Genomic DNA, 17,389 nt, shown 5'->3' with positions numbered 1-17,389 from the left:
TAATTAAAACTTTTGATCATATTGAATAGTACAAGATACACACTTTGAGGAAAGGAGAATATTGATACTGTAATTATAATTGAAGCTCAATTTCTTCATCATATTGCACAAATAGACAAAATTCACAAATAATTTATAACTTTAGCTACTGGTTCCAGTATCTTCTTCTAAGAATTGTTTATTAGATCTAAATGTACCAAGAACTAGCTGATTTTAATTTTGCTTCTCTCCCTTATACTGTGTATATTCCTAAAGGTGAAGAAAAATGGTAAGTAAAAGAATGGTAGACAGATAAGCAGGCTGAAAAAGAAACAAAGAAGAGGAATTGGAGAAAGCAGGGAAAGGGGATGAATGAGCTGAGCACTTCTGAATGAGGAAGTGGGGAGAGTATTTTACAGAATGGCACAGAAAGATGAATATAATAAGAAATGTAAATTGGTTTTTGGATAATTGAGTGAAGGGTATTTATACTTCATTTCTCTTCAAGAATCCAACTGCTAATGATTTTAAGTAATGCATAATTTCATACAGTATTTTGCTTAACAAGGTAGACAGCAAGTTATGGTATTCAAAATCTAAGTCTTTTTGCATGGGAAAAGCTATGAAATCTTGTTTGAAAATCTATAGCCTGGTCTATCTGAGATCTCAAATTTTCACACAATTTCCAGAGGAATTAAGGTCAGTCCAGTAATCCTAAAGTTACTTATAACTGTTAAATGTTTTAAAGCAGAAATGTGTAGACTTCCGATTTCAGCTGAAATCCAATTTGATCAATAGTGAGTTGAGCTATGTAAGAAAAGCTCAAAAGATATTGTGGAGAAGCATCCAGCCTTTTTTTTGGAGCCATGGACCAAGTAAAATAGAGGGAACAGAAGGCAGTGTAGGTGGAATTAATGGGACCTAGTTTCTGGCTCATCAAGTAAGCATAATACTCAAAAATATGTATAGTGATCAGTTTAAAAAATAACTCTGTTCATTTTATAGCTGGCAAAAGGACTCTGAAAAGAATTAGCATAAAAGACAATAATGCTGCTTTGGTGAGGACTTACCTATCTTTCCCAGTTTCCTTCTTAAAAATTCCATCACAGTAACTCATACGCTTCTCTGTGGTCACATAAATTTGGGCATTTGGATAGACATCAACCGTCTTTTTCAACATGTTGTAAACGATGCCATTGCCATCCTTTCTCATGTTGCGAAAAGGACCCCAAATAACATAAATAGTGGTATTTGCTTCTTTGAAAAAATAGTCAGGGTTTTTTAGCAAAAGAGGAACACTGGTATGGGACACCACTCGGATCATAGTCATGTGGCCAACATCTTCTTCATAACCCCTGGTAGGGGCATTGTTCATTCTCCAAATGCAAGCTGATTGATCAATCTCATTTCCCACCTTCTGTCCAACCATCTGACCTGAGTTGGAAACTATGGCACAAAGGTCACAGTCCAGTTGCAAAGGCTGAAAAACAAAAAAGAGGAAGAAGGTAGGTGGTAAGTTTGGTCTACTCAAACAATTTCCTCTGGGAAAACTCAAATATCAGATACTGCATGACTGACAAGTAGGAAATTATCTGAAATACATGTGTCAATTCCATAGTCTCTGCTATAGGTTATCCAGTTAGCAATACGCTACCATTACAAAAGCAAATTCATACTCTTGAAAAATTAGATAATTTTTATTATCACTGCTGATTTAAAATTATGTGAGGAGTCATTTGTTTTCCACCCTAAATGATGAATTTTTAAAATTTAAAATTGTAACTTCAAATGAAATGGGGAAAATGGAGAGATTTGGTCTCTGTAATCAGGTCGGTAGCAATGGATAAGGTGCAAAAAAATGAATTCAGGCATTAATTCTGTACATAGTTATAGCTGATAAAAAAACAACAACTGTGAAGATTTCAGCAAATTCAGGCTCTAAAGAAGATTTTCAGAACCCAGAACTATTTACAACAACAATGCTAGGTTGGAAAATACTACACATATGCTCAAAACTTTCCCCAAGTCACTATTTCAATAGATCTTCATGTTTACATTTATTCCAAGTGAATAAGGAAAGGCCTCATTTCAGAACGCACCAAAACCATGTTCACTGTCCCTAGAGTTTGTCTAACTCTTCCATTTTAACTTAACTAGGGAGCAAAAAAAAAAAAAACAGAAGTGAAGAATGCACTTCCAGAATGTGTCCATGATAAAAGTTACAATGGTTCACATCTAGATCTTTTTAAAAATTTTTTTAATTTTTTTTATTGTCAAACTGATATACAGAGCGGTTACAGTTTCATATGTTAGGCATTGGATACATTTCTTGTACTGTTTGTTACCTCCTCCCTCATCCCCCCCCCCCTTTCCGTTTCCCCCCATGAGTTGTTCATTAGATTTACACTAAACAGTTTTGCAAGTATTGCTTTTGTAATCTTTTGTGTTCTTTTTACCCTGTGACTCTCGATTTTGGTTTCCCTTTCAGTTTCCTACTCCTAATACCTGTATACATGGTTTCCAATGCACTCAGATAAGATACAGAGATAGTGCAGGTACAACCACAGAGAGGGGATAAAAGAGGATCATCAACAATAGAGGCTAAGTCTACATCTTCCAACTCTCACTAAAAAGGCATTGTTCTTCCCATGATTCCCTAGATTCTTGCTTTCTAAAACCATCACATAAATATACTTTGCTACTTTCCTCCCACATGAAGAAATTTCCCTGGATTCATTCAATCCTGATAAAGAAATATGCTTTGAGAATGTACAACTTTTTCATCTCCATGCATTGAAATTCCAGATGCTGATGTTGGGTTTCAGCCAGAATGTCATTGTGCCACTGGTGAGTAGCCTCTCTGCCTCTCTCTCTCCTTCTCTCCCTCTCTGTCTGTCTCTCTGTCTCTGTCTCTCTGTCTCTCTCTGTCTCTCTCTGTCTCTCTGTCTCTCTGTCTCCGTCTCTGTCTCTCTCTCTCTCTCTCTCTCTCGCTCTCTCGCTCTCTGTCCTAGCCTTATTTTTCTTGTTGGGTTGTATTTTAATTTATTGTTCAATTATATCTGTCCTTTAGATAGTGAATTTTGTAAGAACAATATCTTATCTTCTTTTTTAATGTCACTCCTCAGAGATCCCTGAAATACGTTATAAGCTCAATTGGTTAAGGTAGGGCATGAAAGAAATCGAATAAAAATAATTTATTAGGAGTCTGAGCACTGAATTTAATACTATGGAAGAAATGGACTTTTCCAATTAATTTAGAATAATTGTTGATTTAGATGAAAGGAGAAAAGCAATCTAGAAGAAACATATCAACATAATAGCAGGCTCACTCTGCTGCAATCTACGTGGATAAAATGAGAGATAAGGTACCTCAGAAAAGTCACCGAGACAATCTTCCTATCTGTGATGGATACCTGCAGTAAGTATTGAACTCCTACTATGCAGCAGGCATAGTTTCAATTCAGATATAAAAATATATGCAAAAATTCCTACCACAATAGAACTAACATGCAAGTTCTGGTGATGTAATGAATAAAATAGCCTCTTCTATAATATGTTTAATGGCTATCAATTCTAAATAAAGACAATTAGAATTTAAAGTAGGAAATTAGGAAGACAGACAGAGAAAGTGTGTGTGTGTGTGTGTGTGTGTGTGTGTGTGTGTGTGTGTTTGTGTGTGTAGGGGGAGTGATTATTAAAAGGCCTTGCTGAGAAAATATTTAAGAAGTGCCTTGTGTGTGCTGGGTAGTGCTATAACTGAAACATATCATCACTGCAATATATGAGTTATCTTAAAACTCTTCTGTCAAAGAAGCTGCCTTCACCACTGTTGCCCTAAGGATTCTGAAATAAGTTAAGCAGCAAATAATCCAGGCCTATGTTAAGATAGTTCTACTCTAGGGGGCAAGTAGATTAGGCCCCTTGGAAATAGGAATTTTAGGGTGGTGCCAAGGTAAAGATTTTTAATGTGGGAAAATAGAGGCACAAGAGGCTGTTTGGTGTGGCGGGGGGGTGAGGGGGAGACACTGATTTATATTCTTTTAGACAATATTATTCTTATTGCATAGTGCACTATTACATAGTGATGACCTCCAAATGTAGAGAAGCAAATTAGTACCTGATTAACATTGTGTGTGTGTGTGTGTGTGTGTGTATGTGTGTGTTGTGTGGTATGTTTCATGTGGCACACTCCAACTAATCACCAAGATGCATTTGGTGCTTCACTAGATAATAAAACCATGTTTGGGGGCTAGTCTCTATAAGATTTAAAATATAAAAAAATAAAGAAGAAAGAAAACGGTTTGAATCAGTTCTTTCTATAAAATGTAACAATCTGCATTGGATTTCACAGTGATTAGAGTGAATTAGCTGGTTCTGCTGTAACAAGGCTTAATTTAACTAATAAGAATCAGCATATTGGTCTCATTTGACTATTGTAACCTCTGAATGTGATCCATTAAGACATCACAATCTGTTTCATGACAATATATTGGGATGTCACAGCTGTGCAGATTATGAGGTCAGCAGCTGACTAACTACTTGAGGACACACAGTGGGAACAAAAGTCTCTTGTTTATGTGACAAATAGGTAAATGGGACGAGGGTTAGAAATGCAATGGCTCTGAGGGATAAATAAAGTACCTTGGAATATTCTTCTTTTTCCAATTCTTTGGGCTATTCTGTCACCTTGTTCAGTATCAAGAGACTGGACTATGTGTACTTGGGCACAATCTGTCTTCCTGAAAGAGGTACCAGGACATGTGGCTGAATACAATGACAGCTCCACTTACCATGTAGTTACATGGACCACTTTGGCCGTATGGCAGGAGCAAAAGGTCTTGTTAAGGAAATATTCCTGGTCAAAATCACAAGGTTCATAGCCAACAAAGAACTAGCAAAGCCCCCAGGTATACTTTTATATATTTGATGGCTGGCACCATGAAAGTACTGAAAGCATGATAAAACAAAAAATGCCCATGATTAGAAGGGTGGCTTGATTTAAGAGCTGCCTTTTCTAGTTATCTTTGTTTCATTACTTCATTGTCACATACTTGATCTCAGCGTTCTTATTCAAATGCCCTCCTGTTTCTTGAACTCACTTTGATTTGGGGGGCTGGCTTAAAAAATACATTAGATACATCTTCATGGCATCTGTTCTGCCCCAGTAAATAATGATTCTTTTTCTTGATTGAAGAATTGGACTTTCTAAGACCTTTGTTAAAGTTAGGGAAGAATGGTTAAAAAAAAACCTCCTATTTCAAGTTGTCAGGATTCAATTCTGTCTTAATTTTGTATGTGTGTTTTCTTTTTTGTTTGCCAGTCCTGGGCCCAGGGCCTGAGCACTGATGCTGGCTTCTTTTTGCTCAAGGCTAGCACTCTTCCACTTGAGCCACAGCCCCACTTCTGGCTGTTTTCTATATATGTAGTGCTGGGGAATCGAACCCAGGGCTCCATCTATACAAGGCAAGCACTCTTGCCACTAGGCCATATTCCCAGCTCCTCAATTCTGTCTTGATTTTGACTTCTCTTTTTCAGTTGACTTACTTCCTTTTTATTTATTTTCACTAAAATAAGTGTCCTTTGGATTTTGTCTCCTGTACACTCTAAATACTTTTCAGAACACGTTGCTTGGGTTTGGGCTATGTCTATAAAGTAAGAGTATGACCAGAATTCAATTGACTCTCTGGGTAGCTCTGTTCCTATTAAAAATCATTCACAAATGTCAAATTCTACCTTTCAAATTTATTTTAAAATTATATCAACTCTGTATTTTTGTAGCAATTTCTTTCTATAAAGTAATTTCTTTCTATGGTTGTAAAAGTATACAACCATATATTGAGTGCTTAAAACCAATCAGCTTCTTATCCAATAGACCACCAGCAAAACCACATTAAAGCTACCAGCACTACCATGTTCAATGCAGCATCATTTACCATAGGCAAGATAAGAAATCAAGCGTGATTCCTCTTAGCAAATGAACGGATAAATAAAATGTGGTGTATATACACAATGGAATTCTTTATTTCCATCAGAAAAAATGATATGGCAATTTGAAAAATATATTAAATGAAGTAAACAAGACCCAAAGAAACAGAGGTTACTTTTTTTCCTTCATTTATGGTAATTACAATGTGTCTACAAATCTAGAAGTAAACACAATTGACAGTAAAAGACAAAAAATTACACTTGGACATGATGATTTATATAGGACTCTAAACATTCAAACAGTGAGATCAAAGGAGGATATTCTTAGGACAGGATCACAAAGGCTTAATAGTTATGTCCATATGATCAAGTAAAATGATGTTCATTGAAATGAGCTCCAAGAAATGGAAACAAGAGATTTCTTGTTATTTCCTCTATCCTCTGTTGCTGTTTTTGATTTCTGTACATTTATATGTATGTTTAGGGAATTAGAGGGGGAGCCCAGAAACAGTGGAATAAAGAATGAACACATACAACAATGATACTCACTGGACATCATGTAGAAATCAACTATACAACTTGTCAGGGAGGGTGACACTTAAAAAAAAAAACATACTCATTACCTGACCGATGTAACTGAAATCCCTCTGTACATCATCATTACAATAAAAATAAATAAATAACAATAAAATAAAAATAAAAACAGCTTTGAAACAGTGAATAATTGCAGTGACCTCTAGAAAAAAAGCACGCAAGTGAAGTAAGCCAGGCTCATAGAGACAAATGGCATATTTTCTCTTATATGTGGAAGCTAGATATAAACTACAAATATGTACAATTACACATACAAGGCTGTATGCAAATACACACTCACTACAAGGTAGCCTACTTAGAGGAAGAATCCAAAGGGCTAATTCTTCTGAACAACTAATATACTGTTTATAAAAATGAATACCAGGAAGTGGAACCATGTTTTGGGAATAAGGGCAAAACAATGGCTCATGGAAACAGGAAGGATGAGTAAATGTGGTCACCATATTCAATGCACATTATTAAAAAACTGAACTATGTATCTTGAGGGTAGGCAATAGAGGGGGAAATTAGGAAAAACAATGGAAGGGGTGACAACTAATCAAAAAGCACGGTACTCACATCCTGATTTATGGGACTTTAAATTCTTTGGGTTATTTTTAATAGTAATAGAATATTTATTCTTTTGCTTTATTGTCAAAGTGAAGTACAGAGGGGTTACAGTTTCATATGTAAGGCAGTGAGTACATTTCTTATGCAACTTCTTACCTCCTCCCTCATTTTTCCCCTGCCTCCCCCTCCCCCTGTCTGTCTCCCCCAGTGAGTTGTACAGTTGTTTACACCAAATGGGTTTGTAAGTATTGTTTTTGGAATGGTTTGTCTTTTTATCCTTTATCTCTCACTTTTGGTATTCCTTTTCCCTTCCCTAATTCTAATGCACATATATACAGTATCCAGGGTACTAAGATCAGATACAGTAGCAGGGATAAAACCACGGGAAGGAAATATGAGAGAAAAAAAAGAAAGAAAAAGAAAAAAAAGTACTGTTTCACATGGCATGTTGATAATAATCACAATAATGAATAGCATATTTAAAAAGAATTTATTGGGACTGAGAATATGGCCCAGTGGTAGAGTGCTTGCCTCTCATACATGAATTCCTGGGTTCGATTCCTCAGCACCACATATATAGCAAAGGCCAGAAGTGGCACTGTGGTTCAAGTGGTAGAGTGCTAACCTTGAGAAAAAGAAGCCAGGAACAGCAAGCCCCAGGACTGTCAAAAATAATAATAATAGTAATAATAATTTAGTGACATCTATTGAGCAGCCCAATATTAACACTTATTATCTGCAAGGCATTATGAAGGACAAAATAATTTTAAAACTCCAATCACAATGAACATTCGCTCAGTATATAGCTCTAAGGTGTGAGGGGGAAGTTTAATGATCAGCTAGTGGACTGAGGGATTTTCTCAAAAAACAAGGCATCTCTCTGTGAAAATAAATCTTGACACATTGTCTCTTTGTAGGAATAAAACAATCTCTTGATTGTTAAGAGGAGCAAAGGAAAGCAAAGGAAAAGGCCACATAAGAAATAGTATGAGGGCAACAAATAAATATCATGCATAATAATGATTGATACACGTGTGACTGAATGCCTGTAGTGGCTCAACCATACTGTTGCATATCTTAGCACATTATCCCAAAGTTGCAAAATAGACTACAAAGCTAGTTTCTATAAAGGTAGCTAGCTTTGGGGTAAAAAGAGGAGAATGTTACTTCACATGGAATGTGCTCATAGAAGATCAAAAAATCGGAAATATTAAAGAAAGTTATTAACTTACAATACTGTTCATATACATTAAAATATTTCAAATATCACCCAATATCATGTTAGTACTATGTACGAGAAAATTATTAATGAATTCTTTTAAACACTGCTAGCCAAGAAAATGACCAAACTAGGTCAAAGCCTCCATGGATTCAAGTTCTACCAGAATGTAAGAATTTGTATATGATGAAAGCATTACATGCAAACTTCTGGTATGCTACAAGAAACTGGGTAGATTTTTTTTTCTCTTAATATTTTTGGTTCCTAATATGTCAGAGATAAACTAATTGTGACCAATTGTATCATGTTTAAAATGTTCTTTCACCTTTGCTTACTCAGACTGCCTTTCAGACTTAAAAAAAAAAAAAAACAACAGTAATGAGATGTTTTTCTCTTTCAAGAAACAAATAATTAAGGCTGGGATGTCCCTCAGTGGCAAAGCACTTGCCTAGCAAGTGCAACATCCTGGGTTCCATTCCCAGTATTAAAAAAGACAAAAAAACATACAGTTAAAGAAAGAAGTAAATAATTACCATCAACGTCTGGGAGTGAAAACAAGAGCAAAGCAGATGATATTGGCTTGGAAACTGGTCTCACAGATGGGTGGAATAGCTCTCCTTGCCCAAAAACCTCCTTGAGCAACTCCAGTTTTAGAAAAACCACACTGGTTGTTCGAAACTCCTGGGAAGTAGTAGTAGCTGGAGGTGGTCTTAATATCCTGTAACTCATAGCTCACTCTCTCCTCTGTACTTACAAAGATCTAGGATCCTGGATACTCTGTTTACATTACAGGTCACTTTATATCATGCAGATGAGGATTTAAGAAGTACAAAAATGAATTACTTTAGGGGCTGGGAATATGGCCTAGTGGTAAAGTGCTTGCCTCGTATTCAGGAAGCCCTGGGTTCAATTCCTCAGCACCACATATATAGAAAACTGCCAGAAGTGCTGCTGTGGCTCAAGTGGCAGAGTCCTAGCCTTGAGCAAAAAGAAGCCAGGGACAGTGCTCAGGCCCTGAGTCCAAGCCCCAGGACTGGCAAAAAAATGAATTACTTTAAACACACATTAAGAATGGATACATGAGGAAATTAATTCCTTAAGAAGGGCCTGCGTTCCTGATTATATGAGTGAAGGGAAAAGTAGAAATGTTCTCTGTGAGACTCTGTGGCATAATGATTCAGCCTCTTTTTCTTGTGTTTAAACAATGTATATTATACAATATTTCCTTTTACCTATGTTGGTATTATTACTAAATAATTCTTTCTTGGAAGGAAGGAAGGAGGGAAGGAAGGAAGGAAGGAAGGAAGGAAGGAAGGAAGGAAGGAAGGAAGGCAGGAAGGAAGGAAGAGAGACAGGGAGGGAGGGAGGGAGGGAGGGAGGAAGGGAGGGAGGGAGAAAGAGAAGGATAACATTAACAGTGTACACATAGACACATCTTGTATCCTATTCCCTTCCCTGGTTTGGTCAGCTCTCTGTACTAGGCTAGTTTACACCTTACTTCTTTCCAGCCATCCTGGGAAAATTCCCCTTGGATGTGACCCTGGTACACTGTGATTTTTGAATAATACATTGGGACAATTGCCAACCACTGTACATTTCAATACGTAAGAAGAATGAAATATCTAACCTTTATTTTTCTCTCTGAATAAGCTTGTAGAAAATTAAACAGACAATTAAAATCTGCAGAATAAAATATCCTAAACAGTTGGTTTCCCTAGCAAAAGAAATGCCTATAAAGGAAAGGTCACCTGTCAACTAGTACTAGTTATTAAATCTTTGCATTTATCACTAAGGTGGCTCTGTGGAAAACGAAGGTCAAGCTATTAAATTATGAAATAGTCAGGATTAGAAAAGGTCATGAAAAATGCAATGAAAATTTAGCCAAATCTACTACTAGCCAACAGTGGATTAACAGTGGATGGTTCTAATCTTTCTCTTAAATCCCAATTCCAGAAAATGAATTTCCATTCGTGTCTTGAAATACTGAAAAAGAAAAGGAAAAACCTTTCTCACCCCAAATAAAAACAAGAACTCAGATTAATATTTTAGAACAAAAAATGAGTGAACTGAGTCAGCCCTAATTATTAAAACACAACATCGTTTTACATTATCATAATAGATGTTTCTATTTCTACTGTAGAAATGCAATTAGAGAAGTGGGATACAGAGCAACCATGACCTTCTAGGACAATCAACAACTCACCACTCACTAATTTACTATTTTAATGTTGGAACAAATGAGATCTTTACAAGTGAATTTGAACAAGGCACGGTGAACAAAGCTCCAGAGAACCACTCTTCAGTTGCTGTCATTTACTCCTCCACTCTTCCTGAATGTCTTTAGAGTTTTAGTTTTAGAGGCTTCAACATGTATAATGACACCATTGGGGAATAGATTTTTCTTTATTCCTCTTGATGTTCTTTTGAGGTCTTTCAAGTGGAAGGTACAAAAGAGGCATTAACAATCTGGCATTGTTTTTATTGCATGACAAATAAGAAAATGTATTTTAATTTTTTCCTGTGTTTCAGGAATGATTAAGCAAGCTGTTTTCCGCTATATGGAGTTACTTTCAGCAGACCTCTAACTGTGAGCAAAGAATTCTGAGGACTGTACTAGAAAAAAATTGACAGATCAGCCACACCAGCCACTCAATGGACTTTGCTTCTCAAACTAACATTCTCCAGTTAATTCAGCCTCCAAAAGTGGTATGTATAAGTCACAACCAATGAGTAGCAGCAACATAAAAATCAAGATTTGATAACCCACTGTTTGGTTCTGCCTCTCTGTAGATTTGGGAAATGGCATTTACTTTGGTTTCTACCTGGTGGCATTATATCCAAGTATAAAATTTAATATGGGGGTGCATAAAAATGTTAATGTCTTGAAATAATTCTACAAGAGTCAACATAGAGCTATGTTTCACAGTTATAGATGATGTGTTGTTTTATTTGGAAATCTCTCAAGGGAGTTTGTCTAAAGACAGAGGCATGTATAAAGAAAGCAGCTTGCTTTCTCCAGATTGGGAAACAAACAAACAAAAACAAAAAACAAAGTAAGCACCCACATTTTCTCAAAGCAAAAAGAGTTTTGCCCTGAATAAGGGAAATAATTCATAATCTACTATCCCAGTGGGAAACACTAAAGGTGGACTAAGTTTATGAACATTTACCCAAACAATTTCCATTTTATTTTCCTCTCCTTTTAGAAAGATAACATTGGGGGAGAGAAGATGGAGCCGCCACAGTAGGGAGGCACCCCGACTCGCTCCAACTGAATAGCGAGCTGGGAACTCCAGCACCCAACACCCCATTCAAGAACCCAGCAAAACCAGCAGCCAGAAGCAGTGGAGAAACGCAGGAAAACAAAAAGGAGCAAAAAAGAAGAGCCGAAAACCTACACGGAGCCAGAGAATCTACAGGGCACCCTCCCCCCACCAGCCGACCCTGGCCCGAACAGGGCCAGGCTGGGAAAGGGGACCCGGCAATCGGCAGACCGACTGCTGAAAACTCACACCGGGAGCGCAGAGTCCAGACAGCAGGACTCCACGGGCACCAGGGAGAGCGAGGACCAAGACACATGGCGGCGGCGGCGACAGGAAGTTTGGGTCCACACCGGGAACGTCATAAGCAGCTGGGGAACCCAGCGGTGCAGAAGGGGAGAGCCGGGGTCACCACCGCGACCTTTTGCCACACCCGAAGGACCAGCGGCTGCGCGGGACACACACACAATCCGGGACCAGTGAGTCCCCCATTACCCCCTCCTCCAACGGGAGACCAGCTATCAGAGACCCAAACCCTACAAAGAAGCTAGATGTCCCTCCCTCCCCCTCCCCACCCTGAGGGAACAAAACCCCCCCAAATAAGGCGGGAAGCTCCCATCAGGCGCTAGGAAGTCACAGGAGTTTAGCAGGGGAAGGGCGGAGCAGCCCCAAGGCCGCCCAGGAGCTGGAATTGGCCAAACCGGCCCTGCCCCCTTCCCAACAAGGGCTGGGGGACAGCCGGCAGTGCAAGCCCCACCCAAGGCGCCTGGACCTCGAGGACCTTTACAACTAAAATCACAGGCGCTTGTGGGCAATACCAGCACAGCAGGGACACCTGGGCCTGATCACGCCCCCCCCCTCGCAGCAGAGGCGCAGTCTGAGGGCGCTAACCTGCACCTGGACAGTTGATCCCACTGGGCCTCACACATACTGACCCCCACAGCGGACTTGCAGGAGGGCGCAAGCACGACCCAACAACCCAGGGCTCGCTCTGGTAGGCGTACCCTGCTCAGGTGGATGAGGCCACAGCAGCAGCACCCTTTGTAGTGGGGGCACAGCGCACAGGTGGACGCGGCCCCCGGTGAAAGTGCCTGCTCTGGCAGGCATACACTGCTCAGGTGGGCGGGGCCACAGCGGCAGTGCCCGCTCTAGTAGGCACACCTACACAGGAGGGCAGAGCTCTCCATTAGCCTGTGCCCACTCAGTTTGGCGCATTTCGCACAAGTGGGTAGGCCGCACCCCAAAAACACCGGCCCTGGGGCGGTCCACATAGGAAGAGGAACTGCCTGAGAGGTGATCTCCTCTGACCAAGATACAGAGTGGAAAAAAGAACCAAAGAAAAGATAAGCCTCCACGCCACGCTGAATTAGCAACCAACAAACCCCCAACAGGGGCACGCTAGGGTCAGCACAGCACAGCAGCAGGACACTGTCCCACAGACAAAGACACAGAACCTACCAGCCCCCAAGTGCAGGGAGAGTGACCACCTCAGCAACAACCGAGACGGTCATTGGGAAGCAAGGTCCAACAGCCAAACCCAAACCCAGAGCCAGGACACCAGGGCACAAGGCTCCCACTGACGGACCAGCGGGAACCAGCACAAAACCAAACCAGGGAAGCTACCCACAGATCTCCAGATGAGCAAATCACAAAGAAATAGAACACAGTTCATCAAAGGGCAAGCCAACTCGCCAGCTCCAAAAAGCAGCACAACTGAAGAGGAGATGGAGAATAAAAAAGCAAATGAGGCCATGTTAACATAAATGATGGAAAGCGTCCGAATGAAATCAGAAAACAATTCCAGGAGTTTAGAGTGGAAGTCTTGAAGGACATCCAGGAAGCCAAGAAAGAAATGGAAGCAAAAATGGATACAATGCAAACCTCTGTTAAAGAAGACCTTAACATCCTGAGAAGTGAAATGCATGAAAAAAATAGATTTCAAATAGAAGTCTTTAAAGGAAGAAATTTCCACGATCAGAGCTGATCTGACAACCATAAACAGCTCTCTGATATCCATAAACTCCGCAATTGAATCCACAGCACAAAGAATTGACCATATGGAATCCAGAATCTCTCGCTTGGACGATGAAGCAGCCGACAAAAAACAGAAAATAACCATACTCCAAGAAACGGTGAAGCTTCAGGGCAGACTAATCCAGGAACTAATGGACAAAGACAAGAGATATAATCTACACATAATTGGAATAGAAGAAGGAGCCAAGTACCAGAGTACCAGAGCAGAGGGCTTCATCATATTTTCAATAAAGTTATTGCAGAAAACTTCCCCAATCTCACAAGGGACCCCATCCAGGTAACCGAGGCCTATAGGACACCAGGCAGGCCAGACCCCAGAAAAGCCACCCAAAGCACATAATAGTCAAGACTTCAGATCTCAAGAATAAAGAGCAAATTCTGATTGCAGCCAAAACAAAGAAAGAAATTTTCTACCATGGGAAGAGGATCCGAATAACAGCAGACCTCTCCACACAAACCTACCAAGTGCGAAGTGAGTGGAAGAACACCATCCAAGTTCTACAGGCCAACAATATGCAAACTAGGACTAAATATCCAGCGAAAATGGAGTTCACATTCGAAGGGAAAACCAGATCTTTCCATAGCAAAGAGGATCTAAAGGAGTATGTGAATAAAAAATCAGCCCTACAGCGAATTCTAAGAGGAGAATCCCACCCAACAGAGATTGTACAGGACACACAGACAGAAACAGAAACAGAAAGAGCAGCTCACTAAAGACAAGAAAAAAAAAAGAGGAAAAAACAGCCCAACAAGAAAATGGAAGGAGAAAAAGCACTCTTATCCTTGATCTCTTTGAATATAAATGGTATAAACTCTCCGATAAATAGGAGCAGACTGGCAGAATGGATCCTCAAACAAAATGTTGCCATTTGTTGTATACGAGGGACCCACCTTACAGCAACGGACAAAAACAGGCTCCGAATGAAAGGATGCAGCAAGATCTTCCAAGCAAACGCACCTACCAAAACGGCAGGTGTAGCCATTCTGATCTCAGACAAGCTGGACTTTTCATTAAAATCAACTCAGAAAGACAAAGAAGGACACTACATTTTAATACAAGGAAAAAAATCCAGAATCAAGACATCACAGTGATAAATGTATACTCACCGAACAAAAGAGGCCCCACATATGTCAAGCAAATTCTCACAGAATTACAGAACAAGATGGACACAAACACAATCATATTGGGAGACTTAAATACCCCACTCTTCCCAAGAGACAGATCCAACACCCAGAGGATCAGCAAGGGAGGTGAGGACCTAAGTAATACCATATCCCAAATGGATCTGACAGATCTATACAGAATGTTCCACCCTACAGAGACCCAATACACCTTCTTCTCAGCAGCACATGGATCATACTCCAAAATAGACCATGTCATAGCCCACACAAAGAATCTCAGCAAATACAAAGTATTGACGTCATCCCATGTATTATATCTGATCACAGTGGATTAAAGGTAACCCTCAATAACAACAGTTATACAGAGGCTATACACATTCTTGGAGGCTAAACCCCACACTGTTATCCAACACATGGGCCACAGACCAAATTAAAAATGAAATCAACGAATTCATAAGTCACAATGACAATGAAAATACATCACAAAGAAACCTATGAGACACAGCTAAGGCAGTACTGAAGGGCAAGATCATTGCCCTCAGCACTTACATTAAAAGAATGGAAGCAGAGCAAGTGAATAACCTCATGATGAAACTAAAACAACTGGAGAAACAAGAAATGACCAAATCTAAAATGACTAGGAGGAGAGAGATCACAAAGATTAAAGAAGAGATAAATCTGATTGAAAATAGAAAGACCATTCAACAAATTAATAAAACTAAAAGCTGGTTCTTTGAGAAAATAAATAAAATTGACAGACCCCTCGCAAGACTTACAAAAAGAAGAAGAGAAGAGACTCATATACGTAAAATCAGGGACTCCACCAGAAAAATTACAACAAGTACACACAATATTCAAACAACATAAGGAGCTATTTCCAGAACCTCTATTCAGTAAAAAACAATAGTTTTACAGAAATGGATCAATTCCTAGAGAAGTATAAATTGCCAAAACTGAACCAAGAAGAAATAAATCAACTAAATAAACCAATAACTTACAGTGAGATACAGGAGGTAATCAAGAACCTCCCAAAAAAGAAAAGCCCAGGCCCAGATGGATTCACCAACAAATTCTACAAAACCTGTAGGGAGGAGCTAATACCAATACTCCTCAAACTCTTCCGCGAAATAGAAACAGAGGGAGAAATCCCAAACTCATTCTATGAAGCTAATATCATACTCATTCACAAACCAGGCAAAGACCCAACAAACAAAGAGAACTACAGACCAATATCACTAATGAACACAGACGCAAAGCTCCTCAATAAAATATTAGCTAACAGGATCCAGAAATTGATCAAGAAAATTATACATCATGACCAAGTAGGCTTCATCCCACAGTCAGAAAGTTGGTTCAACATCTATAAATGAATCAACGTAATTCACCACATAAACAGAACTAAAATCAAGAATCACATTGTTATCTCAGTCGATGCCCAAAAAGCCTTTGACAAAATACAACATCCATACTTATTAAAAGCTTTGCAGAAAACAGGAATAGATGGAACATTCCTCAAAACAATAAAAGCCATATACAACAGACAAACTGCTAACATCATATTAAATGGAGAGAAACTTAAATCATTCCCCTTAAACTCAGGAACAAGACAAGGATGCCCACTCTCCCCACTTCTTTCAACATAGTGCTGGAATCCCTAGCCATAGCAATAAGGCAAGAGGAGCACATCAAAGGGATCCACATGGGCAAGGAAGAAATCAAGTTATCCCTATTCGCAGAAGACATGATCTTATATATGAAGGACCCCAAAACTCAGTCCTCAAACTCCTACACCTAATAAAACATTTTGTCAAAGTAGCAGGATACAAAATCAATCTACAAAAGTCAGCAGTTTTTATGTACACCAGCAATATAAAAAGCGAAAAGGGAATTATGGAAACAATTCCATTTACAGTAGCCAAAAAAAGAATAAAATACCTAGGGATCAACTTAACCAAGGATGTGACAGACCTGTTTAATGAAAACTATAAAAATGTAATAAGGGAAATCAAAGAAGACACAAGGAGATGGAAAGACCTCCCATGCTCATGGGTAGGCAGAATCAATATAGTGAAAATGGCCATATTGCCCAAATTGTTATACTAATTCAATGCAATCCCCATCAAAATCCCAGACACATTCTTCACTGAATTAGAGAAAGCAATCCTTAATATCATATGGAATAGCAAAAGACCTAGAATAGCCAAAGAAATTCTAGGCAAAAAAAGCAGTGCAGGAGGTAACACAATACCAGACTTCAAGCTCTACTACAGGGCCATCATAACAAAAACAGCCTGGTATTGGTATAAAAACAGATCAGAAGACCAATGGATTCAAATTGAAGATCCAGAAATAAAACCGTACTCTTACAGTCAGCTGATATTTGACAAAGGAGCTAAAGACATACAATGGAATAAACATAGCCTCTTCAACTACTGGTGCTGGGAGAACTGGGCAGCTATATGCAGAAAACTCAAAGTAGACCCAAGCCTATCACCATGCACCAAGATCAACTCAAAATGGATCAAGGACCTCAATATCAGACCTGAATCTTTGAAACTACTGAAGTACAGAGTAGGAAAGACACTAGAACTTATAGGCACAGGAAGGAACTTCCTGAATATAGTCCCAGGGGCACAACAAATAGGGGAGAGACTCGACAAATGGGACTACTACAAATTAAAAAGTTTCTGCACAGTTAAGGACATAG

General features: G+C 39.2%; 1 protein-coding gene across 1 annotated transcript in view; it reads right to left on the bottom strand.

Annotated features, from left to right (window-relative positions):
• St6galnac3 (ST6 N-acetylgalactosaminide alpha-2,6-sialyltransferase 3) overlaps nucleotides 1–17,389 on the bottom strand; it is a 588,338-nt gene that overhangs the window by 221,199 nt on the left and 349,750 nt on the right. Inside the window, exon 3 of the mRNA XM_048351609.1 lies at nucleotides 1,050–1,459. Within this exon, the coding sequence (XP_048207566.1) occupies nucleotides 1,050–1,459 (410 nt within the window). The remainder of the gene's footprint in view (nucleotides 1–1,049; nucleotides 1,460–17,389) is intronic.

This window comes from Perognathus longimembris, chromosome 7 (assembly GCF_023159225.1).
Source record: "Perognathus longimembris pacificus isolate PPM17 chromosome 7, ASM2315922v1, whole genome shotgun sequence".
In the NCBI taxonomy this organism is placed as follows: Eukaryota; Metazoa; Chordata; class Mammalia; order Rodentia; family Heteromyidae; genus Perognathus; species Perognathus longimembris.
The sequence above is the reverse complement of the archived record's forward strand: the minus strand, read 5'-3'. Positions and strand labels throughout refer to the sequence as shown.